Raw genomic sequence first — 24,961 nt, 5'->3', positions numbered from 1 at the left:
TCACTTTTACCTCTGGTTAACTGTGATTCCTGAAGACGTCAGCCCTGACTCTTTATAAGATTTTGAATAATAAATCATCCCTATCCTGCTTCTCTGATCCTACTTGGGCATAAAAATCCAGATCACAAAGCAAATTCCCAGCCTCACAATTGGACCCTTTTCTTCCTAGAAAAAAGCCACTCACAGGATCCTTCGAAATAAGAAATTCCTGGGGTGTATCCCAATCTGTGGGGACAATAACAAAGTACCTCCCTCTAAAGGTTGTTATAAGAGTTAAATGAAAAATATTTTAGCACAGGACTTGGCATCTAGTAAATGCTGAAGAAGCACTGGCTTTTTTAAAGTGCCTTTATAATATAGTTTTATTTAGCTATGCGTTTATAGAGTACCCAGTGGTACTGTGGGCTAGAGTGGCATACAGTAAGGAACTCCGGAAATCAACATGCCTGATTCTTTATTACTGACCTTACAGTTTCAGGCATCAAATATTATATTTGAAATTCAGACTCACCTTGATGGGAACACCTTCTCTATAGGAAAAATGATGTTAAAGGTAACAAGAGTAACGCCTGCCTTACACACAGACACACTTATATGCATGGCCGCCTCCCCCTGTCCCCTTAGCACAGCCTTTATGCTTTAACCTGCCTGATGCACCATCTGCCTTCTCACAGATCCCCCCCACGTCCCCACGCAGTTGGACGACATCAGGGCCCTGCTCTCAGCCACTGGACCGAACCTTCCTTCGGTGCTGACGTCTCCGCTGGGAACACAGCTGGGCTTGGATCCTGGGAATTCCGCTCTCCTTGGTGAGTCCAGCCCTCTGGAACATTGGGCAGAGATCCAGGGCCGGACAGGATTTATGGGTGGGTGACTATTTGCAGGTGGGAGGGAAGCAGCAGTTGGGGGTGGCCAACAGGAAATCACTAAATTGCCTACAGAATCCAGACTCACCAGTGGAAACTTGGCTGACTTTCCATATGAGGTGACTGAAGTTCTTAGTCTGGACCCGAGCTTGTCCAGAGTCTAATGGGACTCCTTTCTAAATCCTCTTGGGCTGATGCCACAGTCCAGATTCTCTCAGTCAGATTGATGGCGCTGAACTTGAAGAAAGATACAGCAGTGCAGAACAGCTCCTATATCTCCTCACCCCTTGCCAGCTGTATCCCAGTACTCCTCCATTGCCTCTTCTTACCTAAATTAGAGCTATAACCAGCTTTCAAGGAGAAAACTGCAATATCAGTACCTCCCAAAAGCCAGGCAATCTATTTAAACCTCCTTCAGTAGGTGGGGCGTAAAACCAACCCAGAGAGGCTCCTCTGCTTCTTTCCCAGGAGAATCTGGGATCATCCTACCACTAGGTTCAGCAGGTGCTTGCCTCTTTATTTGTTCAGCGGAAATAATAAGCAAGCCACTATACTTCCCTTTTTGTCACTTTTACCTCTCTCTCAAGGCAAGTGTTTAAATAACTCCACCAGGAACAACTTCCCTGGCGTCTGTCATTGGTAACCTCCACCAAGTTATTGCCCATGTGGCTGGCACCCTCTTGTAGCAGAGAGTTGTTCAAGGGCATCCGCATCCTGGGCCCCTCACCCCAGAATCGTGGAGATGCCAGAGCAACCTCTACATTCCCAGCATGACCTCTGGAGATGGTCAAGGTGGAGAAGAAGTCCTCTGCCCTCAAAGGCCTGGGAAGAACAGGCCTACAAAATGGAGAAAATCTTCATGCTCACTGTACGTGGCCCCAAATGTTGGTCACGGTAGCTAGAATTATGTCCTTGGCTCAATGCTGAAATTTCCTCTACTCTTCTCCTCGCCCACTTGCAGGGTACGGGAAGCCAATGGGTTCTCAGTCATACTGGTCATAACTTAACAATATGGCCCCAGGGCTTGGTATCTTTAGGGTTATAGCACAGAAAGATTACCTTCCATTTTTGTTAACATCTGAAATTAGCAAAGAATGCATACAGGCCTATGGAAAAAGCTTCTGATTTCTCTGTTTCTGATCTGGGTAAAAATAAAACACAGATACAGTAAAGAGTAGCGCTGTTTCTCGTAACAAACTTGGCATTGAGTTTTTCCACGTCAGGTTGATCAGAATTCACAGAAGTTTAAACTTGCTTCTTTATTTGGTTTGTTTTGGCATATAAAGGGTAAATTTATTCCAAATTAAACATGTGCATTGTAAACTTTTTATCTTAGGCCCATCACTATGAGAGATTGTCATAACTTATTATCATTGCCCAATCACTAGCAGAGTGTGCAGCAGTTGTTTATTTTCAAGTTCAATAACTCTTGGGTCACTCAGGTGCCATTCAGCGTGCTGGAAAAGTTGACCTGCTCATATTTTCCATGATAGCTTTACTTTCTTTCTCCCTTATTCTGGAATAATATTTTGTCTTATTTTAGCCATGGGCAATAAGAATTTATTGTGCTATATGCTGCTGCATTCCATTCCTAGTTTATAGTGCTTTGTTACCTTAGACTGGTATTTAAATCTAACAGTTAAGAGACACCTTAATGCCCTAGTTCACATCCAGACCGCTCCACCTGAGTAGACCACGGAGGCAGTATGCATAAAGTCCCTGAATGTAACTGCATGGGCAAAATGGACTCTAGTGGTGAATGTCAGTGTCTTGCCAACACCATTGAGCTAGGAGAGATCCACGTGGAATCGTGGAGATGAATTAGGGAATGGTGTCAAGTATCAGGACTCTGAGAAGCAGGTCACTGGAGACAGACCAGAGCCTCATTGTTATGCTTTGATGCTGAGCACTGAAGGATGGGGGGTAGGGATTCAAATAGGCACAAAGGAAAGGAAACAGGCCCTCAAGGTGAGGAAGATGCCAGGAGCCCGGAGATGAAAACGTGTGGGATGTGCATCAGGTGTCTGTTCAGAAACAGCTGTAAGACCCCACTGCTTTAAAACTGATGCCAGGCAGTGAAGCTGGGATAGAAACTAGGCCTTCACAAGGAGCAAGCCTCAGCCAGAGCTTGTCCTCTCAGGTGTGACTCCAACCCTTACCGGCAGCGTTCTAACAGCCTCCCTGCATCTTGGGCCTCCCTGGCTAGTGACTCATCCTGATGTGTTAGTCCATTTGCTCCCCTTTGGACCAGCTCCCATCCCTGGCTCCTGTTGGTGGCCCTTTCAGACCAGAGTATGCGCTCTGGGTACAAGAAAGAAGCCAGAGGCCAGAGAGGAGATTCTGTGGAGGGTTGCTTAGAACTCAGAATGGTAAACAGCATCAAATTGTGGAGGACCTTGATTATTAGGTATGGGGGTAGCTTTGCTATGTGGGAAATGGGGAGGTATCTTTAGAGGGTTTTTAAGTAGGAGGGTGATGTAGTTAAAGTAATAATTGAAAGAATTAATCTGACATTCTATAAGAGTGAGTAATCAATAGTGAGAGAGATTGAATGAAGAAACACTGTGCTGAGGGTAACAGATGTTCTAGATCAGAATGGAAATATATGGCAAACATATTTGTTAATCACCCCTTCCACAGCCAAGACACCCCTAATCAATCATGACACTCAGCCCAGGCTCTGCCTTGAAATTCATTTTTTTTTAACCCTTTTGTGTGTGTGTGTGTTTTAAAAAAAATTTTACTGAAATATAGTTGATTTACAGTGTTGTGTTAGTTTCAGGTGTATAGCGAAGTGATTCAGTTATACATATATATATAAATATATGTATTTTTTTACATTCTTTTCCATTATAGGTTATTGCAAGATATTGAGTATAGTTCCCTAAAACAACTATACCCCAATAAAAAAATAAAATATATACACTACTATATAAAAAATAGATAACCAACAAGGAGCTACTGGAATTCATTTTAGCATTCCGACCAAGCATGCTGGCGATTGATATATAGGATGAAAGCCATTTGCCAGCCCCATTGTAGCCAGTAAATGTTGAGATTCTTGTGTATGTGTTTCTCCCATCTACAAGGCGACTTGGCCACAACAGATCCAAAGAGCTCCACGGTTCTGTGGCACAGGGACAGTTACTCATGGGCCTTGATTCTTGTGTTTTCATGGGAGGAAGGGGAGAAAGGAGACTTGGGGTTTTTAAAGCCGTATGTCAGCACCAACTCTTCTCCATAAAGGTTGAGTGTTGAGGGTCGCAGTAGGTGAGTCTACCCAGAAATGGCTGTTTTAGTTTTCAGACAGTCTAGCATTGTTTTCACTTCAAGCCACTGTTACAGCTTTCAAGAAGGAATGTTGATTGAGTGACACGTGCATGGGCTCATCTGAGCCTCACTTTCCATAACTGTAAATGAAGACTTGGGACAAGTGAGTCCCTTGCTGCTCTCACACTCTTTGCTATATGACATAGACATGGAAAATGCCCAGTAGAGGCTCGTCCATGCAGAGTTGACCCAGCCTAACTGAATCCCTTGTCCCAGGCAAGGCAGATGCTAAATTTTTTGTCCTTGTTTTCCAGTTGTTCTTTGTGCAGGGAGGCCTAAACTGCACCATCTGCTCTGGAGGGCAAGGCCAACGCCCATGCCACCACCTTTGGTGTTCCAAGCCCGAGCAGTACCCTGCAGGGTTCCATTTTCAGAGCAGCACCTAAACCCATTTGCAGCCTTCTGTCAAATATTTCTTTTGGCCACTAAGGCCCAAGACGGATATTTCTCACAGCATCATTTATAGGGCATTATCATTGATATTTTTTGAAAAATAAGTTTTATTGGAGATTTTATTATAAGAGCAATGCATCTGCACTGTAGAGCTATTAAAAATAGAAGCAAAAAGAAGAAATGAAAATGATCTATAATTACCTAGCCCAGAGGTAACCAGCACAAATATCTTTTTCCTAGCCATTAATATAAACATTATATATTTTTTTTATCTAAAATGAAATCATACTCTGAGTACTGCTTGTAACTTTTTTCACTTAATGGTACATAAGAGTCATCTTTCCGTGTCTCTAAATATTTTTCTACAGTTTTATTTTTGATGCCTGCATTAGTAGGAGGTGTCATATCTTATTTAACCAATTCTCTAATGTCGAACATTTAAATTCATGCAATCTCTTGCTAATATAAAAACATAGATACTCAATACTCTGTAATGACCTATATGGGAAAAGAATCTAAAAAAGAGTGGATATATGTGTATGTATAACTGATTTACTTTGCTGTACAGCAGAAACTAACACAACATTGTAAATCAACTATACTCCAATAAAAATTAATCTTAAAAAATAAAAACATAGATATGATAAATATTCTTATTCCTCTACCCTTGTGTACATCGCTGTTTACTTAGAATCAATTTCTAGAAGTGGAATTATTGTGTCCAAAATTTTGTATATTTTTGGTTTTTGCTGTATGTCGTCAAATTGCCCTTCAAAAAAGTTTTACCCATGTATGTATCCATCAGCACAAGATGAGAATTCCCATTTCCCGCAAATATTATCAATACTAGGTATGGCCAAGTGTTATTATATTTACCATTTTAATAGGTGAATATACAATAGGATAAAATATAATACAAAAAATGGTATCATTTTTTATTTTTATTCCTTTGATTATGATTTTCAGTCATTTTGTTTTTAATGCTTATCAGTCATTTATATTCATTTATGAGTTGCCTGGAAAGGTTCCTTGTTAATTTTCTATAAGTATTTATCCTATTTTATTGATAAGATACAATACATATTCAGGTATTTTTGCATTTATTTGACATAGAATTTTTTTTAATTGAAGTTTAGTTGATTTACAATACGATATTAGTTTCAGGTATACAACATTTTGATTAAATTTTTATAGATTATATTCCATCTAAAATTATTATAAACTATATTCTCTGTATGGCTATTTTCTCTGTGCTGTACAATATATCTTTGTAGCTTATTTGTTTTATACATAGTATTTTGGGGGGTTTTCTTTAACATCTTTATTGGAGTATAATTGCTCTACAATGGTGTGTTACTTTCTGCTTTATAACAAAGTGAATCAGCCATACATATACATACATCCTCATATGTCCTCCCTCTTGCGTCTCCCTCCCACCCTCCCTATCCCACCCCCCTAGGTGGACAGAAAGCACCAGGCTGATCTCCCTGTGCTATGCGGCTGCTTCCCACTAGCTGTTTTACATTTGGTGGTGTATAGATGTCCATGCCGCTCTCTCACTTTGTTGCAGCTTCCCCTTCCCCCTCCCCGTGTCCTCAAGTCCATTCTCTACGTCTGCGTCTTTATTCCTGTCCTGCCCCTGGGTTCGTCAGAACCATTTTTTTTTTTTAGATTCCATATATTTGTGTTAGCCTACGGTATTTGTTTTTCTCTTTCTGACTTACTTCACTCTGTAGGACAGACTCTAGGTCCATCCACCTCACTACAAATAAGTCAATTTCATTTCTTTTTATGGCTGAGTAATATTCCATTGTATATATGTGCCACATCTTCTTTATGCATTCATCTGTCGATGGACACTTAGGTTGCTTCCATGTCCTGGCTATTGTAAATAGAGCTGCAGTGAACATTGTGGTACATGACTCTTTTTGAATTATGGTTTTCTCAGGGTATATGCCCAGTAGTGGGATTGCTGGGTCATATGGTATTTCTATGTTTAGTTTTTTAAGGAACCTCCATACTGTTCTCCATAGTGGCTCTATCAGTTTACATTCCCACCAACAGTGCAAGAGGGTTCCCTTTTCTCCACACCCTCTCCAGCATTTATTGTTTCTAGATTTTTTGATGATGGCCATTCTGACTGGTGTGAGGTGATACCTCATTGTAGTTTTGATTTGCATTTCTCTAATGATTAGTGATGTTGAGCATTCTTTCATGTGTTTGTTGGCAATCTGTATATCTTCTTTGGAGATCTGTTTGTTTAGGTCTTCTGCCCATTTTTGGATTAGGTTGTTTGTTTTTTTTGATATTGAGCTTCATGAACTGCTTGTAAATTTTGGAGATTAATCCTTTGTCAGTTGCTTCATTAGCAAATATTTTCTCCCATTCTGAGGGTTGTCTTTTCATCTTGTTTATGGTTTGTTTTGCTGTGCGAAAGCATTTAAATTTCACTAGGTCCCATTTGTTTATTTTTGTTTTTATTTCCATTTCTCTAGGCGGTCGGTCAAGAAGGATCTTGTTGTGATTTATGTCACAGAGTGTTCTGCCTATGTTTTCCTCTAAGAGCTTTATAGTGTCCGGCCATACATTTAGGTCTTTAATCCATTTTGAGTTTACTTTTGTGTATTGTGTTAGGAGTGTTCTAATTTCATTCTTTTACATGTAGCTGTCCAGTTTTCCCAGCACCACTTATTGAAGAGACTGTCTTTTCCCCATTGTATAGTCTTGCCTCCTTTATCAAAAATAAGGTGAGCATATGTGCGTGGGTTTATCTCTGGGCTTTCTATCCTGTTCCATTGATCTATATTTCTGTTTTTGTTCCAGTACCCTACTGTCTTGATTACTGTAGCTTTGTAGTATAGTCTGAAGTCAGGGAGCCTGATTCTTCCAGCTCCATTTTTCTTTCTCAAGATTGCTTTGGCTATTCGGGGTCTTTTGTGTTTCCATACAAATTGTAAAATTTTTGTCCTAGTCTGTGAAAAATGCCATTGGTAGTTTGATAGGGATGGCACTGAATCTGTAGATTGCTTTGGGTAGTATAGTCATTTTCACAGTGTTGATTCTTCCAATCCAAGAACATAGTATATCTCTCCATCTGTTTGTATCATCTTTAATTTCTTTCATCAGTGTCTTATAGTTTTCTGCACACAGGTCTTTTGTCTCCTTAGGTAGGTTTATTCCTAGGTATTTTATTCTTTTTGTTGCAATGGTAAATGGGAGTGTTTCCTTAATTTCTCTTTCAGATTTTTCATCATTAGTGTATAGGAATGCAAGAGATTTCTGTGCATTAATTTTGTATCCTGCTACTTTACCAAATTCATTGATTAGCTCTAGTAGTTTTCTGGTAGCATCTTTAGGATTCTCTATGTATAGTATCGTGTCATCTGCAAAAGTGAGAGCTTAACTTCTTCTTTTCTGATATGGATTCCTTTTATTTCTTTTTCTTCTCTGATTGCTGTGGCTAAAACTTCCAAAACTATGTTGAATAATAGTGGTGAGAGTGGACAACCTTGTCTTGTTCCTGATCTTAGTGGAAATGGTTTCAGTTTTTCACTATTGAGAACGATGTTGGCTGTGGGTTTGTCATATATGACCTTTATTATGTTGAGGTAAGTTCCCTCTATGCCTACTTTCTGGAGGGTTTTTATCATAAATGGGTGTTGAATTTTGTGGAAAGCTTTTTCTGCATCTATTGAGATGATCATATGGTTTTTATCCTTCAATTTGTTAATATGGTTTATCACATTGATTGATTTGCATATATTGAAGAATCCTTGCATTCCTGGGATAAACCCCACTGGATCATGGTGTATGATCCTTTTAATGTGCTGTTGGATTCTGTTTGCTAGTATTTTGTTGAAGATTTTTGCATCTGTGTTCATCAGTGATATTGGCCTGTAGTTTTCTTTCTTTGTGACATCTTTGTCTGGTTTTGGTATCGGGTTGATGTTGGCCTCGTAGAGCAAGTTTGGGAGTATTCCTCCCTTAGCTATATTTTGGAACAGTTTGAGAAGGATGGGTGTTAGCTCTTCTTTAAATGTTTGATAGAATTCACCTGTGAAGCCATCTGGTCCTGGGCTTTTGTTTGTTGGAAGCTTTTTAATCACAGTCTCAATTTCAGTGCTTGTGATTGGTCTGTTTATATTTTCTATTTCTTCCTGGTTCAGTCTTGGAAGGTTGTGCCTTTCTAAAAATTTGTCCATTTCTTCCAGGTTGTCCATTTTATTGGCACAGAGTTGCTTATAGTAATCTCTCATGATCCTTTGCATTTCTGCAGTGTCAGTTGTTACTTCTCCTTTTTCATTTCTAATTCTGTTAATTTGAGTCTTCTCCCTTTTTTTCCTGATAAGTCTGGCTAATGGTTTATCAATTTTGTTTATCTTCTCAAGGAACCAGCTTTTAGTTTTATTGATCTTTGCTATTGTTTCCTTCATTTCTTTTTCATTTATTTCTGATCTGATCTTTATGATGTCATTCCTTCTGCTAACTTTGGGGGTTTTTTGTTCTTCTTCCTCTAATTGCTTTAGGTGTAAGGTTAGGTTGTTTATTTGAGATGTTTCTTGTTTCTTGAGGTAGGATTGTATTGCTATATACTTCCCTCTTAGAACTGCTTTTGCTGCATCTCACTGGTTTTGGGTTGTCGTGTTTTCATTGTCTTTTGTTTCTATGTATTTTTTTATTTCCTCTTTGATTTCTTCAGTGATCTCTTGGTTATTTAGTAGCATATTGTTTAGCCTCCATGCGTTTGTATTTTTTTATAGTTTTTTTCCTGTAATTGATATCTAGTATCATAGCATTCTGGTCAAAAGGATATCTGATATGATTTCAATTTTCTTAAGTTTACCAAGGCTTGATTTGTGACCCAAGATATGCTCTATCCTGGAGAATGTTCCATGAGCACTTGAGAAGAAATTGTATTCTGCTGTTTTTGGATGGAATGTCCTATAAATATCAATTAAGTCCATCTTGTTTAATGTGTCATTTAAAGCTTGTGTTTCCTTATTTATTTTCATTTTGGATAATCTGCCCATTAGTGAAAGTGGGGTGGTCATAGTAATAAAAAAAAGAAAGAAAGAAAGAAAGAAGAGAGCAACCAAACCAAAAAACAAATCCACCAATGATAACAAGTGCTAAAAACTATACTAAAAAAAAAAAAAAACAGACCGAACGAACCCTAGGACAAACGGTAAAAGCAAAGCTATACAGACAAAATCACACACAGAAGCATACACATACCCTCTCACAAAAAGAGAAAAAGGGATAAATATATATATATTGTTGCTCCCAAAGTCCACTGCCTCAATTTGGTATGATTCGTTGTCTGTTTAGGTATTCCAGAGATGCAGGGTACATCAAGTTGATTGTGGAGACTTAATCTGCTGCTCCTGAGGCTGCTGGGAGAGATTTCCCTTTCTCTTCTTTGTTTGCACAGCTCCTGGGGTTCAGCTTTGGATTTGGCCCTGCCTCTGTGTGTAGGTCTGTTCTTCGCTCAGACAGGACGGGGTTAAAGGAGCAGCTGATTAGGGGGCTCTGGCTCACTCAGGCCGGGGGGAGGGAGGGGTACGGAATGCAGGGCGAGCGTGTGGCAGCAGAGGCCGGCGTGACGTTGCAGCAGCCTGAGGCGCACCGTGTATTCTCCCAGGGAAGTGTTCCCTGGATCACGGGACCCTGGCAGTGGTGGGCTGCACAGGCTCCCAGGAGGGGCGGTGTAGATAGTGACCTGTGCTGCACACAGGCTTCTTGGTGGTGGCAGCAGCAGCCTTAGCGTCTCATGCCCGTCTCTGGGGTCCGCGCTGTTAGCCACGGCTCGCGCCTGTCTCTGGAGCTCGTTTAGGCGGCTCTCTTAATCCCCTCTCCTCGTGCACCGCGAAACAAAGAGGCAAGAAAAAGTCTCTTGCCTCTTTGGCAGGTCCAGACTTTTTCCCAGACTCCCTCCCGGCTAGCTGTGGCGCACTAGCCCCCTTCAGGCTGTGTTCACGCCGCCAACCCCAGTCCTCTCCCTGGGATCCGACCTCCGAAGCCCGAGCCTCAGCTCCCAGCCCCCGCCCGCCCCGGCGGGTGAGCAGACAAGCCTCTCAGGCTGGTGAGTGCTGGTCGGCACCGATCCTCCGTGCGGGAATCTCTCCGCTTTGCCCTCTGTACCCCTGTTGCTGCGCTCTACTTCGTGGCTCCAAAGCTTCCCCGTCTCCGCCAGTGAAGGGGCTTCCTAGTGTGTGGAAACTTTTCCTCTTTCCCAGCTCCCTCCCAGAGGTGCAGGTCCCGTCCCTATTTTTTTGTCTCTGTTTTTTCTTTTTTCTTTTGCCCTACCCAGGTACGTGGAGAGTTTCTTGTTTTTTGGGAAGTGTGAGGTCTTCTGCCAGCGTTCAGTAGGTGTTCTGTAGGAGTTGTTCCACATGTAGATGTATTTCTGCTGTATTTGTGGGGAGGAAGGTGATCTCCACTTCTTACTCCTCCACCATCTTGAAGATCTCCTGTACATAGTAGTTTGTACCTCTTAATCCCTTACCCCTATCTTGTCCCTCCCCTCTGCCTTCTCCCCATTGGTCACCACTAGTTTGTTCTTTATATCTGTGAGTCTGTTTCTGTTTTGTTATATTCATTCGTTTATTTTTTAGATTCTATTTGTAAGTGATAACATACAGTATTTGTCTTTCTTTGTGTAACTCATTTCACTAAGCATAATGCCCTCCAGGTCCATACATGTTGTTGCAAATGGCAAAAATTCATTCTTCTTTGTGGCTGAGTAATATTCCACTGTATAGATATACAACATCTTCTTTATCCATTCTTCTGTTGATGGACACTTAGGTTGCTTCCATGTCTTGGCTATTGTAAATAATGCTGCTATGAACACTGGGGTGTGACATACAAGTTTTTTAACAACCTTATTGAGATAACTGACGTACAATAAATGATACATATTTAAAGTCTAAAATTTGATGTTTTGATATATGGATGCACCTATGAAACCATCACCACAATCAACCTAATGAGCATATTCATCATTCCCAAGAGTAACCTTGTGCCCCTTTGTAATTGTTCCTTCACGCCCCTGCCCCATCCCAGGTAACTACTGATCTGCTGTCAGTATAGATTAGATTGGATTTCTAGAATGTTATAAAAAAGGAATCATACTTTTGGGAGATTTGGCTTCTTTCACTCAGGATAATTATTTGGACATTCACCCCCATTGTACTTGCATCAGTAGCACATTTCCTTCTATTGTTGTTTAGTGCCCATTGTACAGATAAACTACAGCTTGTTCAGCCACTCATCTACAGAAGGACAGAATGGTCATTTCCCACTTCTGGGTATTACAGATGAAGCTGCTATACATATTCATGGGCTAGTCTTTGTATGGACACCTGCTTTCATTTCTCTTGATTAAATACTTGATAGTAAAATGGCTGGATCGTATGGTCAGTGCATGTTTAACATTTTAAGAAACAGCCAAACTGTTTTCTAAAGTGGTTGCCTACTTTACAGTCCTACCAGCAGTGTCTGATAGTTCTAGTTGCTCCACATCTTCACCTGCACACGCTATAGTTGGCCTTTTAATTTTAGACATTCTACTAGGTGTGTAGTGGTTTCTCGTTGTGGGTTTTTTTTTTTTTTAAAGTTGTCTTTTTAAATTTTTATTTATTTATTTATGGCTGTGTTGGGTCTTCGTTTCTGTGCGAGGGCTTTCTCTAGTTGTGGCAAGCAGGGGCCACTCTTCATCGCGGTGCACGGGCCTCTCACTGTCGCGGCCTCTCTTGTTGCGGAGCACAGGCTCCAGACGCGCAGGCTCAGTAATTGTGGCTCACGGGCCTAGTTGCTCCACGGCATGTGGGATCTTCCCAGACCAGGGCTCGAACCCATGTCCCCTGCATTGGCAGGCATATTCTGAACCACTGCGCCACCAGGGAAGCCCTCGTTGTGGTTTTAATTTGTATTTTCCTAACAACTGATAGTGTTGAGCTTTTCATATGCATAATTGCCACCCTGATTTCTTCTTTGGTGAAATGTCAGTTCAGTTTTTGCCCTGCTTTTTTTTTAATTGGGTTTTTGGTTTACTTATTATTGAGTGTTGAGAGTTCTTTTTATATATTGGATACAAGTCTTTTATCAGATACATGAATTCCAATATTATGTGCCTGTCAGTGGCTGTCGTTTCAGTCTTTTAATGTCTTTCAAAGAGCAGAAGATTTTAATTTTAATGAAGTTCAACTTATTAATTTTTTTCTTGTATGGATGGTTCCTTTGGTGTTGTGTTTAAAAATCTTTGCCTACTCCAAGGTCTCAAGGTATTTTCTTCTAAAAGTTTTATCGTTTTAGGTTTTATAGTTAGGTGTATCATTTATTTTGAGTTAGGTGTTATATATGTGAGGTACACATTGAAGTTCATTTTTTGCATACAGATACCCAACTTGTTCCACTACCATGTGTTGAAAAGATTATTCTTTCTCCACTGAATTGCCTTTGCACCTTTGTGGAAAATCAGTTGTCCTTATATGTCTGGATATATTTTTAGACTCTCTATTCTGTTTCAGTGATGTATTGGTCACTTTAAACTGCATTCTACCCAATACCATACAAATCATGAGGTTTTTTCAGGCTGGCTTATGGGAACAGGATCTATTCCCTTTCAGCTCCTTCTCCTAAACTGAGGGAATCCACCAGGTCCAACTGGGTTTCCCTGTACTGCAGCCTGGAAACTCTCTCGAGGCACGAAGCTAGAGCAACATGGGCTCACCTTGGTTTATTTCCCATTTCTCAGGGATCAGTGCCCTTCATTGCCTAATGTCCAGTGTCTTGAAAACCATTGCTTCATATTTTTCATTTTTTTAAATTGTTTTGGTCAGGAGGGTAAATTCAGTTACTCCATCTTGGTCAGAAACACACTTATATATATGTCACATGCACACACACAGGACATGTGTGTACATGTGTATATGTATATATATATAGAGAGAGATGAATATCTATATATATACACACATACACGTATACACACACATACATATAACATGTATGTTTTAAATATTTTCCTAGACCAAGCTGACACTCAAATTTGATAATCTTGTTCTAGGATTATTACACAGATGCTTTTAAGAAATAACATCTCCTAGGGTTGGCAGACTATGGCCCATGGGCCAAATCTAGTTTACCACTTCTTTTTGCAAATAAAGTCTTATTGGCATGCAGCCACAGCCATTTATTTACCTAGGAATTGTCTGTCTGTGGCTGCTTTAATACCATAATGCCAGAGCTGAGTGCGTGCTACCGAAACCATATGGCCCACAAGCCTAAAATATTTCCTATGGAGCCCTTTAGAGGAAACATTTGCTGACCACTGATCTAGTCCGTGCAGCTCATTATGTAGAAAGCATGCCAAGGTCTCTGGTGGTGATCTCACGTCTCCTGTTTCCGAGGAGGACCAAACTCTGTGTCACTCTGTCCTCTATCCTGTCACTGCATTAGGCTTTCTCCATGAAGTACAAGAGCTTGAAAGAAAAAAACAAACATAACTTGGAGGAGTAGAGTTCTTCCTCAGGAAGGCCAGGAAAGAGAAAATCTTATTATAAAGGCTCTGGATTTTTGTCAGAATTAGATGACCTTAGGTGTCTCCAGTAACAAAATACATAATTTTATGTGGCTTAAGAAAAGCAGTTCAGTACCTTTGCTCATACCTTCTTTAGGTCCAGAACCTGTGAGAATGTCTTACAGGCTATCTATGAGGTTTGGTCCTCTGTGAGTAGGTAAGCTCCGATGCCCAGTCAGAGGAACTCCCCGTGGCATCTCTGCTGGAAAGACATGTCATGCTAGCCCCACAGAGAGCCAGACTGCACAAGCCTTGTCTCGCGTCTTGTGATTTACCAAGAGGAGAGCGATTCAGGCATTCAATCCTGAGTTTGCATAGTAAAGTTTTTCCATGAAAGAAGTCATTGTGCCTAGCGCCTCTCCCCAGCTGGGGCTCGAGGGTCACGGCCAACACACACAGCCGCCTCTCAGCAGCATCGGTATTCTCCCCCCAGGCCCTGCACAGGGAACAGCTCCGCCTCTCAGAGCCCTTCCAGCCCCGGAGAAGCCGGGCCTTGAGGCCGAGGCCCGCAGTCGGGTGGTGGTGGGTTCCTTCTGGCATTTTCTCCTCTCCTCGTTTGAAGGGCTGAGGACCGCAGAGCCCGGCTGGGGTGACATGCAGTTCCAGCTGTCTGCTAAGAGCAACAGTGCTCTTGTTGACCAGAATCTCAAGCTCAAAGGTGAAAAAGTGTTTCTGTCTCCCATCACTGAGGTTGTGACTAGGCCATGCCTACAAATCCTGTCACGCCGATAAGGCAGCTGTGGCTGGAATACAGGAGACCCAGGTCTGGAGCTGAAGGTGGAGCTTACCGTCATTGGTCACATGTCAACCCCTCAAGGTAGGAGGGTATATCAGAAAACATTTGAATAAATATTAATGTGCAAAGTTGAAAGCCTTGATAAAGGGCCTAAAGAAGGCAAAATCTCACAGATAGATTGACTTACTCATTCCATAAATATTTGTTGAGAGCCTATCATGTGCCAAGTTGAATTCTAGTGGGCGCCTCTTGAGTCTGGTGGGGAAAGTAATTCAAGTTAAGAGGACTCTGATAAAAAGAGGAAGAACTGGGGGCTTTGGGGGCCTGTGACAGAGCAGCACCCCTGGTCTGAGCTTTAGGCAAGGTTTCTCTGAGGAGGGGATATTTGGGCTGAGGTTAGGAGAGCGGGTGGAAATTATCTGAGTGAATAGAGGGCATTCCAGACAGAGGAATTCCAGAGCATTCCAGGCAGAGGAACCAGCAGAGGTTTTGAAGCAAGAAAACTGAAAGCATTTGAGAAACTGTCACAGGAATAACTAAGGGGAGAGAGGCCTAAGAGGAGGCCGAAGAGGGCAGCGGGAGAAAATTGCTGGCCTCTAAGCCACGGTAAGACTTTCACACTTTGCTCCAAGTGTGATGGGAAATCTCTGAATGGTTTAAAAGCAGGAGAGAGACATCCTCTGATTTGTGTTTTGGGTTTTTTTTAAAATTTTTCCTCCCTTTGTTATTATCTCCAGCTTCCTTTCTTTTTTTAAATATTTATTTATTTATTATTATTTTTGGCTGTGTTGGGTCTTCGTTTCTGTGCAAGGGCTTTCTCTAGTTGCGGCGAGTGGGTGCCACTCTTCATCACGGTGCGCGGGCCTCTCACTATCGCGGCCTCTCTTGTTGCGGAGCACAGGCTCCAGACGCGCAGGCTCAGTAGTTGTGGCTCACGGGCCTAGTTGCTCCGCGGCATGTGGGATCTTCCCAGACCAGGGCTCGAACCCGTGTCCCCTGCATTGGCAGGCAGATTCTCAACCACTGCACCACCAGGGAAGCCCTGATTTGTGTTTTTAAAAGCTTGTTCTGGCCACCGTGGAGAGGGTGGATTCTAGGGGAAGAGAAGAGATGGAATACACCACTTAGGAAGTGGTTGCAGTATTGTAGGGAAGAGATAACCGTGGCTTAGACTAGAGAGCTGGAGAGAACAGAAAGAGTGAATAAATTCAGGGATATGTAGGAAGTAACATGGACGGGACTTGGTAAATAGATTAACGTGGGAACGGAAAGATAATCCACACAACCAATAGATTCTCAGAAGCATCTGATTGTTTAGGCTTTTCTCACTGCAATTCACATACCTCCTATGTGGTGAAGTTACATTGTGGTCCATTCAAGTCAAGATGTTAGAATAAAATGGAGAGCTACATAGGTGTGCAACTGCAGAAAGTGTAGCTACAAGCAGAAGAATAGTCCAAAGCTGCTGTTGCTCAATCCTGACTCATTTCCTTAACATACACCTGTTCAGCCACCACCAGTGCTAGGTCCTGTGCCCCCCCCTCCCAGCCTTGGAGGAGCTCAGAAGTAGGAGGAGAGACAGAAAAGCCCTAAAGAGTTGCAGAAGAAGTCCGAGGGAAGAGAGGAGGGAGGTCTCTTTCTTTGGGAAAGGGGAAATCGAAAAGGTTTAACAGAGGACTTTTCAAACTCAATCCTGAAGGATGAGTAAAAGCGTTCCAAACACTGATGCAATAAACACATACTTATTGAGTTCCTTCTATGTTCTGGGCACCATTGAAGGCACTCTGGGGATGCATCAGAGAACAAAGTAGATAAAAGTCCCTTCTCTCATACGGCTTACATTGTAGCAGGAAAATAGAAAATAAACAGAATGAAGTAAAATGGCACAGTATGTTAGAAGGTGTTAAGTGCTACGGGAAAGGATAAAGCAGGGGAGGAAGGATGGATAGCGCTTCTGTGGGAAGGAGGATGCAATTTTCAATTAGATGTGGGGGCGAGGACTCACTGAGACAATAATCCTGGAGCAGAGATTTGAATGTGAGCTATAAGCCTCGTGTATGCCTGGAGGAAAAGAAGACAAGAGCATCCCGGGCAGGGAAAAAGCGAGCGTGGGGTCCTTGAGGCGGGCACATGCCTCGTGTGTTCAGGAGTGACAGGGAGTCTGGTGTGGGGTGGTGGGAGCAGAGTCATTGGGGTCGTGTTTGGAGAGAAAAGATCAGAGGTAACAAGGCTGAGGGCAGATTGTGTAAGGCCTTGTGAATGCTCATGCTAAAATAACAGTGAGAGAAGAATCTATAGATGCCCAAATTTATAAACAGACTCAATATTGCATCGAGCACCACCGGCTTTTCCAGGTTTAAGCAAGGGCTGGCAGAAGTGATCTCTTTCATTGACAACCATGTGGCCAACTGACTGTTATAGAGCTGACTCTAGTTAAACCCAGGCTTATCGGGCTGGCTCTGCTACAAGCCAATGTTGCTGGCTCAGTGTGACTCTCATATGTGTGCACCTGCTCCATCTACCTGACCCCGAGCTGGGCTTCTGCAGGCACGTGACTAGCCATTGCCTTCATCTAGGGAGGGGTTCCCAACTGCACAGTAGAGTCACCTGGGAAGTATAAAAAACAATGTTTCACCTGAGACTAATTCAGACAGAATCTCTGGGGGTGGAACTAGGCATCTACTTTTAAAATTGATTCGCAGAACTTGAATGGAATTTAAAAGTCAGTTCCTTATCCTCTTCTACCCATGTAGAGGCTGGTATGGGAAAATGATGTGTTTTATCATTTAGAATATTTTAGCCTGGCATTCAAGGCTCTGTGCTATTCAGACTTAGCCTCTGTATTCATCCTTCCATCTTTTTCCTGCCTCAAATACAGTTGACCTTTGAAAAACATGGGTTTGAACCGCACAGGATCCACTTATATGTGCTTTTTTCATTTCAAAAAAATATATAGGTGGTCCTCCCTATTCGCTGGTTTCACATCCACAGATTCAACCAATGACAGATTGAAGTTTCCATCTACAGTTGGTTGAATCCCCAGATGGGGAACCCAAGGACATGAGGGGCTGACCATGCTATGCCTTTATATAAGGGACTTGAGCATCGTGGACTTTAGTTTATGTAGGGGGTCCTGGAACCATTCCACTGTGGATACAGAGGGCCGACTAGAGTCCTTCTATTCCAGTCAAAGTTCTCCCTAGTAATTGCCATGGTCTTGAGCCTTCCTGGCCTGGAATACTATCTCCCATTCCTTCCTCTCTAACTAAATCCTAGAAGTCTTCAAGGCATAGTCAAGCCCTTCTGTGCAGCCTTCCTGTAGCAAACCAGCCTGAGTGATCTCTCCCTGCCTACCTCCTAAGGCACTTGCTCTAGACCAGGGTTGGGCAAATTTTTTTGGTAAAGGGATAGATAGGAAATTCCTTAGGCGTTGAGGGCCATGATGTGTTGCAACGACTCAACTCTGCCCTTGTAGAGTACAGCAGCCTTAGACAATAAGTAAACAAATGAGTGTGCCCATGGGCCAGTAAAACTATTTACAGAAATAGGGCTGGACTTGGCACTCAGGCCACGGTTTGTCGGCCCCTGCTGGAGACCACTGATGAGACACTTAACCTACGATACCGTGTATTATTAAAGGTATTTCCCACCTGTGTCATATCTCCCAGCTAGATTCTAGGTCCTGGGGAGAGAAGACGCTGCATAGATATTCTCAGGCAATTTGAAACAGGGCTCAGGTAGCAGAGCCTTGGCTTAGAAGTCCTCTTGAGTCATTTCCATCTCTCATTTCTATTATAATCGTAGCTTTATCATCTGTCCCACATACTTCCACTCTCACCCCACCCTGTACACTTCCTGCTTCTTCTGGTACAGACTGGATTGGGCACTTCCTGAACCCAATTAGGAGGAAATTCACACGGCAAAAGTCAGTGAGTACTGTAGGCCACATCTGTTGGGAAACCACTTTTCACATGATAATTCAGAAGACTGAGATCATCACTACTTCCTCTCTAAAGATAGTTGTGGGAACAGCTAGTTCTGATGGTCAAAGGTTAGGTAAAAATTAATCCACAGTGGGGACCACACCCCATCAGAAATTGCAGGTGTAGCAAGGAAAGTGATGCAGAGGAAAGACCAAAAATAAAAAACCATGAAGGAGAAGGCTAGCATACTTGATGAGGAAAGGGAAAGAAGAAAAACTTATCCTGACCCTTTTCAAAGAGACATGAGTTGGCATCTGTTTCCTCATTTATATTGGAAGACTGAGGTTTTATGTCACATGGAAAATGCTTTTGATTTCCTATAGCTTTGTCCACAAAGAGAATATGCTTTGCTATTGAGAAAAAGGGTCAGCATTTTGTGGTTGTTTATGGCACATGTTTATGTACTCTTGTCCTTTTTTCTTTTTAAATAAAATCCAAAGTAGTGAATAGAGCCCCCATAGGAACTGCAGAAAGCTCTATAGCACATATAGTGTAAAAGTAAATCGGTATTTCAGAGGGCATTTATGAGGAAGCCACAGGAAGGAGTATAGCAGTTCTTTGGACTGGGGTGAACATCCATAAATTTTAAAAGACACCAGAGCATAAGTGACCCTTAAAATAGTTGGACACAAAAAGCAAGGCAGTAAATCTCCCTGCCTAGCCACTGTTCCAAGCCACAGCAAGCATTCAGGCACAGGCTTCTTTTAAGACTCCAAATAGGAACTGGGACCTTGAGAAACTCACTCACATTTGTCCCTGCCCTTTCCTGGCACCAGGAAACAATTCCCAGGCCCATCTGCCCTCCTCACCATGTTTAACAGGAATGACGTGAAAGAGTTGGATGCCCCTGAAATAGAAAGGTATTGAAAGTCCATCAGTGGGAAAATGAGGAACTCTACACTTTCCCTAATAAATCCTTCCTCAACCCTGAACCGCCTCTTGAAAATATCCATGCTGGTCCTGTGCCTCCTTGTGTCTGTGTGGTGCTAGAGGCAGTTTTACATCAGTCTCAGGGCCCAGAGGCCACACAGGCTCATGGCAGAAAGGAAGGCAGGATCAGGACCTAAGACCTCCTGCCTTGGTTCCCAGGGCACTCTGTAGAGCAGAGTAGAGGGTACCTCAGTTAGAAGACCCATTTTCAAATCCTTAGCATCTGCCTCCTCATTTATAAATAATTGTCTTAGTCTGTTCGGGCTGCAATAACAAATGCCACAGATTGGGTAGCTTATAAACAGCAGAAATTTGTTTCTCACGTTTCTGGAGTCTGGAAGTTCAGGATTGTGGTACCAGCATGGTCACGTTCTGGTGAAGGCCCTCTTCCTGGTTCATAGCCAGCACCTTTTCATTGTGTCCTCACAAGGTGGAAAGGGCTAGGTAGGGATCTCTGTGGGGTCTTTCTTATAAGAACACTAACCTACTCATGAGAGCACCACGCTTATGACTTAAGCAAAGGTCCCACCTCCTAATACCATCACATGGGGCATTAAGATTTCAACATATCAATTTGGGGGGACACTAACATTCAGACCGTAGCAATAATGCCCATCTCACAGAATGAATTATACTAAGGGTTACATGAGATCTCGTATGCAACCTGCCCAGTTTAGGGCTTGGTCTAAAGTGGATCCTAATATATGTTCATTTCTTGCCTCTGTCCCTTACGTCCCTGTTGAATCTACCAACCAAGAAGTCCATTCTCTTCTCCACTATGATCTGCCACAAGTTCTTCCTTATAGGATCAGAACTTGTTGCTGTTGTGAGTGTGAATTACTGGGTGAAAATCACACAGAGGTACCTTATTGAAGGGTTCATTTTGTGCCAGGTTCTGGGTAGGAGGAAAAAAGCATGAGGTGTGCCTCCTGACATCAAGGAACTCCTTATCTAGTTAGAAAACATCAACACAGAAGGAATGGTGAGAAAGCAGTATGAAGTAGGTGAGGTGGGAGAATAGCTTTGTGGATTTATAATAAAGGACCGAGGTTTCCATCCTCTCCTAGAAGTTCTATTCCCATCTCTCCACCTGTCCCATGCTGTCTGTTGGGGTCTTGCACATGCACATTAGAGCTTGCATAGCACAGTGGTTGGGAGCACAGGCTCTGGAGCCAGAAGTCCTGGCTCTGTCATGTGCCAGCAGCTGCATGACCTCAAGCAAGTTCTCGAAGTTCTCTCTGCCTTTGAGTGTAAAATGGAGGTAATAACTGCATATACCCCCAGGGTTTTTGAAAGGAGTAAATGAGGTAATATATGTAAAGCATTTAGAATAGTGCCTTGGCACACAGTAAGTGCTCAGTTAATGTTAGCCTTCGTCATCTTGGCAGTACATGCTTTTGCCCCAGCCCTCCCCTTCTTGAAGTAGAGGAACCAGGAAACTGAAGAATGCCCTGGGAGACTGTATTATATACTTGCAAGTTACTGAGAGAGTAAATCTTAAATGTCCTCACCACCAAAAAAAACTGGTAATTATGTGAGGTGATGGAGGTGTTAGCTAACACTATGGTGGTCATCATTTTGCAATAAATAAGTGTATTAAATCAATACTTTGTACACCTTAAACTTCTACAGTGTTCTATGTCGATTATATCTCAATAAAAGCTAGAAAAGAAAAAAAAGAAAAAGAATGCCCTTGGGGGCCAGGTCCTGGAGGCAGGGATAAAGAAGCTAGATTCAGGCCTCAGTCAACCTACCTTTTCCTTAACTGACCCATTTTATGCTATTTATACTTCCTTTGTGTATTTTCTAGTTAATTTAACATATTTAAGTCAAGTTCCCTTTGACAACTCCAGCCTATCTCAGATAAATTAAACAAGAAGAAGGAAAGAGCTTTTGCCCACTCCTGAACCAAAAGGATGAAAAGAGCATGAACTTTGGAATAGGAGATGAACCCTGGTCAAGTCATACAACCTTTATGAGTCTTCCTTTCTGATGACTAAAAGGGGTTGATAACCTGTCTCTTAGGACTGATTTGAGAGTCACATGAGATTAAATGTGTGAAAACATACTGTAAACTCTAAAACACTCTATAAGACTTAGTCTCTGTCTTATTTCTGGGGCTAGAAGCAAGGATGGCAGCAAAGGTCAGATTTCTAGGGACCCCAAGGAGAAGGCAAAGCCTGGGGGGCAATTCTGAACCACTTGTGAAGCCCCCTTCTAGCCAAGAGCAGTTTCCTTACTTGCTCCTCTTGGCTACCCAGTGGAATACAGATTTCACTGTGGTTTTTTAAGGGACCTTAGGAGAGGATGCTGACTGTCCTGGAGAGTGTCCCTCATAAAATACAGAGAACTCAACAGCATCTGAGTAGACTTCATGGGGAAATGGGACCTAGGCAACACCATGAAGGAGATGGGGTTGGACAGGCCAAGAAAGGAACTCAGGTGTGAATTAGACATCCCTCCGTGGGAGGCAGGGAGTACTGGAACGCAGAAGACAAGGACCTGTTCTATAGCCAGTGCTTGGCCTGTGGAGTCCAGACGCCTGGACTCCCTTGGTTTTTCGTGCAAATATATGACTGTAATGGAATCAAAACTCAGGCACGGTCTCATCTCTAATCAGTTACCTGTTGCCACTTGTAGGGGTTTGCAGCCTTCCACCTTTTCATGTGTTATACCCTGGTATCTTTAGAAAACAATTGGAAAAGTTGAGTTTGGCAAATATTGTGGAGGTCAAGTTTGTTTAACTTCCTACCATAATTAGCTTCAGTTTCTTCTACCTTTTGTGAAGCAGGAGAATTTCTACCCAGCTTCTGCTTTATGGTACCTTTTTGTCTTCTGGATAAAAGTATTGAAGTCATTCCCATCTCTCTGTCTCTCTCACACCCACACATACCCCTTAACTTCCTCTCCTTGTTGCCATGGGTGTTGGCCTTGATAGTCTAACTTTAGGACTTCCTTAGACCTTAAAGCCTCCGGAGTTTTAAAAAAGCAGCCCATTTAATTGTACTTTGCTCTTGAAAAGAAAAAAAAGAGCAAGGTATGGTTTTCTTCGGGGTATCAGTTTGAATATCTTTTTTTGTGTCAAAAAAGTACCTTCCAGATATATAAGAAACTGGGAATGCTGGTTGCCTGTGAGGAGAGAAACAAGGAAGTTGGGGTAGAGGGGTGAGAGGGAGAATTTCACATCATTCCCTTTTGTTATCTTTAAATTTTGAATCATGTATTAACTATTCAAGAATAAATGAATAAAATCTAGATTGGAGACTAGTTCAATTCCACACATATTTCTAGTGCCTCTACTATGTGCCAAGAAATCCATGATTTCTTGACCATCACAGAGCTTCTGGGCTGGGCCTCCCATCTCATGGAACTATAGGACTAACCACTTGGGAAAACACAGGGGAGGGAGCCAGAATCTCATTACAGCACCCTTAAAATCACAATAAGGAACACACAGGTAGAGCTGAGTTTTGTTTTGTTTTGCTTTGTTTTTCAATTTTAGTGAAGTATATTTGATTTATAATGTGTTAATTTCTTCTGTACAGTAAAATGACTCAGTTATACATACGCATACACACATATTGTGTATATATTCTTTTCCATATTCTTTGAATTATGGTTTGTCACAGAATATTGAATATAGTTCCCTGTGCTATACAGTATGACCTTGCTGTTTATCCATCCTGAGTTTTGTTTTTGTTTCAAAGTTTCCATGAGCATTCTGGGACAGACTTAGCCAGGACACCCCCCCATGCTAGGACTGCAGGTAACATTCCTGAAAATAGAAAAAGATTTGCACTGTCTTTGAAAACCTATACAGCTTAAAAAGGATTTTGTTGACCATCTGCTGTTCCCTACCCACTTTAGCATATGAAAGCACATCTTAGAAAGCAGACTGGGCCAGAGGTAGGTTAGGCCAAAGGAAAAAAATGATGATAACAATAATTGTACTCTTATTCTAGGAACATAACCTAGTAATATGTCTATATCTGTTTGAAAGTTCAAACTCTCTTTTATCCTTCACCTTTAATACTTTATCTCTGAGAGGTATGTAGAAAGACAAGTTTCATTCCAAAAACATCATTCTGTCAGGTAGCTTTTCATGTGAAAATCCATTATGATTATGGAATTCTCCATTTCTCTGTTGGCAGTGCCTGCTCAGAAATAATGAGCTCCCTATAACTTTTGTTGCCAAGGAGATAAGACCAAAAATTCATTCAAGGCCCTTTCTGGAACATGGCAGGGACCCTTGTATCTAACGTGTGACTCTCTGAAATGCTATCGAGAGAGATAAGCCAGCACGAGACTGTGTGTCTGTTGTCCTGCCAGCTTCCTGAGCCCAGAAAAAGAATTTAGGCACAGAAGAAAATGACCACAGTGTTCCTATCTGCACAGTAAATGCTGCAGCTTAATTCTTCTCCTTGTAATCCTGCTGTTCTCGACTTTCATGAATTTTCGCGGCATCTCGGATCTTTGCTGAAAGCCACTGTTCAGAGACTGACTCTCACTAGGAGTTCAGAAATGCCTAACAGGGAGATGGAGAATGCCTAGAGATTTTGCTGAAAATTTTCCTTTAAGCACACTAAAATTGGTCCTAAAATGGTGTTGTTGCAGTGAAAAAAAATATTATGCAAAGTTAAATTAGAGGTAAAATGAAGTAAAGCAAAACATGTTAAGTAGGCTTTACGGGGCTATAAATATGAGCTTTTTTTAAAAAACCAACAAACACATTCTGTTCCATGGCTTTTGAAGGATTTTCCCTCCTTTCTCCACCTGGCTTCTCCTCTGAAAATGGGTCCTCTCTAGCCATTAAATACTACAGTCAACTCAAAGTCTGTAACATAATAACTTTTAGTCAAATGCTGACGATTTCTTCTCAAGTCTTTTAAAAAATCATTAAAATCTGATTCAACATATGTAAACTCTAACAACCCCATCTTCTGAGCCGTCAACCATTTTGCTGCTTTGAATACTCACAGTTATCAATTTCCCAATCCTCCAGATCCTGAGGTCTTGGTGGATAAAGCAGGTTTTTCTCTCTCCTTTCCCATGTTGTTTTATTTCTTGATTGGTATAGGAATTTCTTTTTTCATTACCATACTTTTATTTTGAAATAATCTCAACTTTACAAAAAAAAAGT

General features: G+C 41.9%; 1 protein-coding gene across 3 annotated transcripts in view; it reads left to right on the top strand.

Moving 5' to 3' along the window:
* ADAMTSL1 (ADAMTS like 1) overlaps positions 1-24,961 on the top strand; it is a 470,823-nt gene that overhangs the window by 378,962 nt on the left and 66,900 nt on the right. For all 3 annotated transcript variants that reach the window (XM_082401580.1, XM_082401578.1, XM_082401579.1), the window contains one exon: positions 675-809. In XM_082401580.1, coding sequence (XP_082257706.1) covers positions 675-809 — 135 coding nt within the window. The remainder of the gene's footprint in view (positions 1-674; positions 810-24,961) is intronic.

Source organism: Balaenoptera borealis (genome assembly GCF_965194805.1).
Source record: "Balaenoptera borealis genome assembly, chromosome: 8".
NCBI lineage: Eukaryota > Metazoa > Chordata > Mammalia > Artiodactyla > Balaenopteridae > Balaenoptera > Balaenoptera borealis.
Note: the sequence above shows the minus strand (reverse complement) of the source record. Positions and strands in the feature narration are given on the sequence as shown.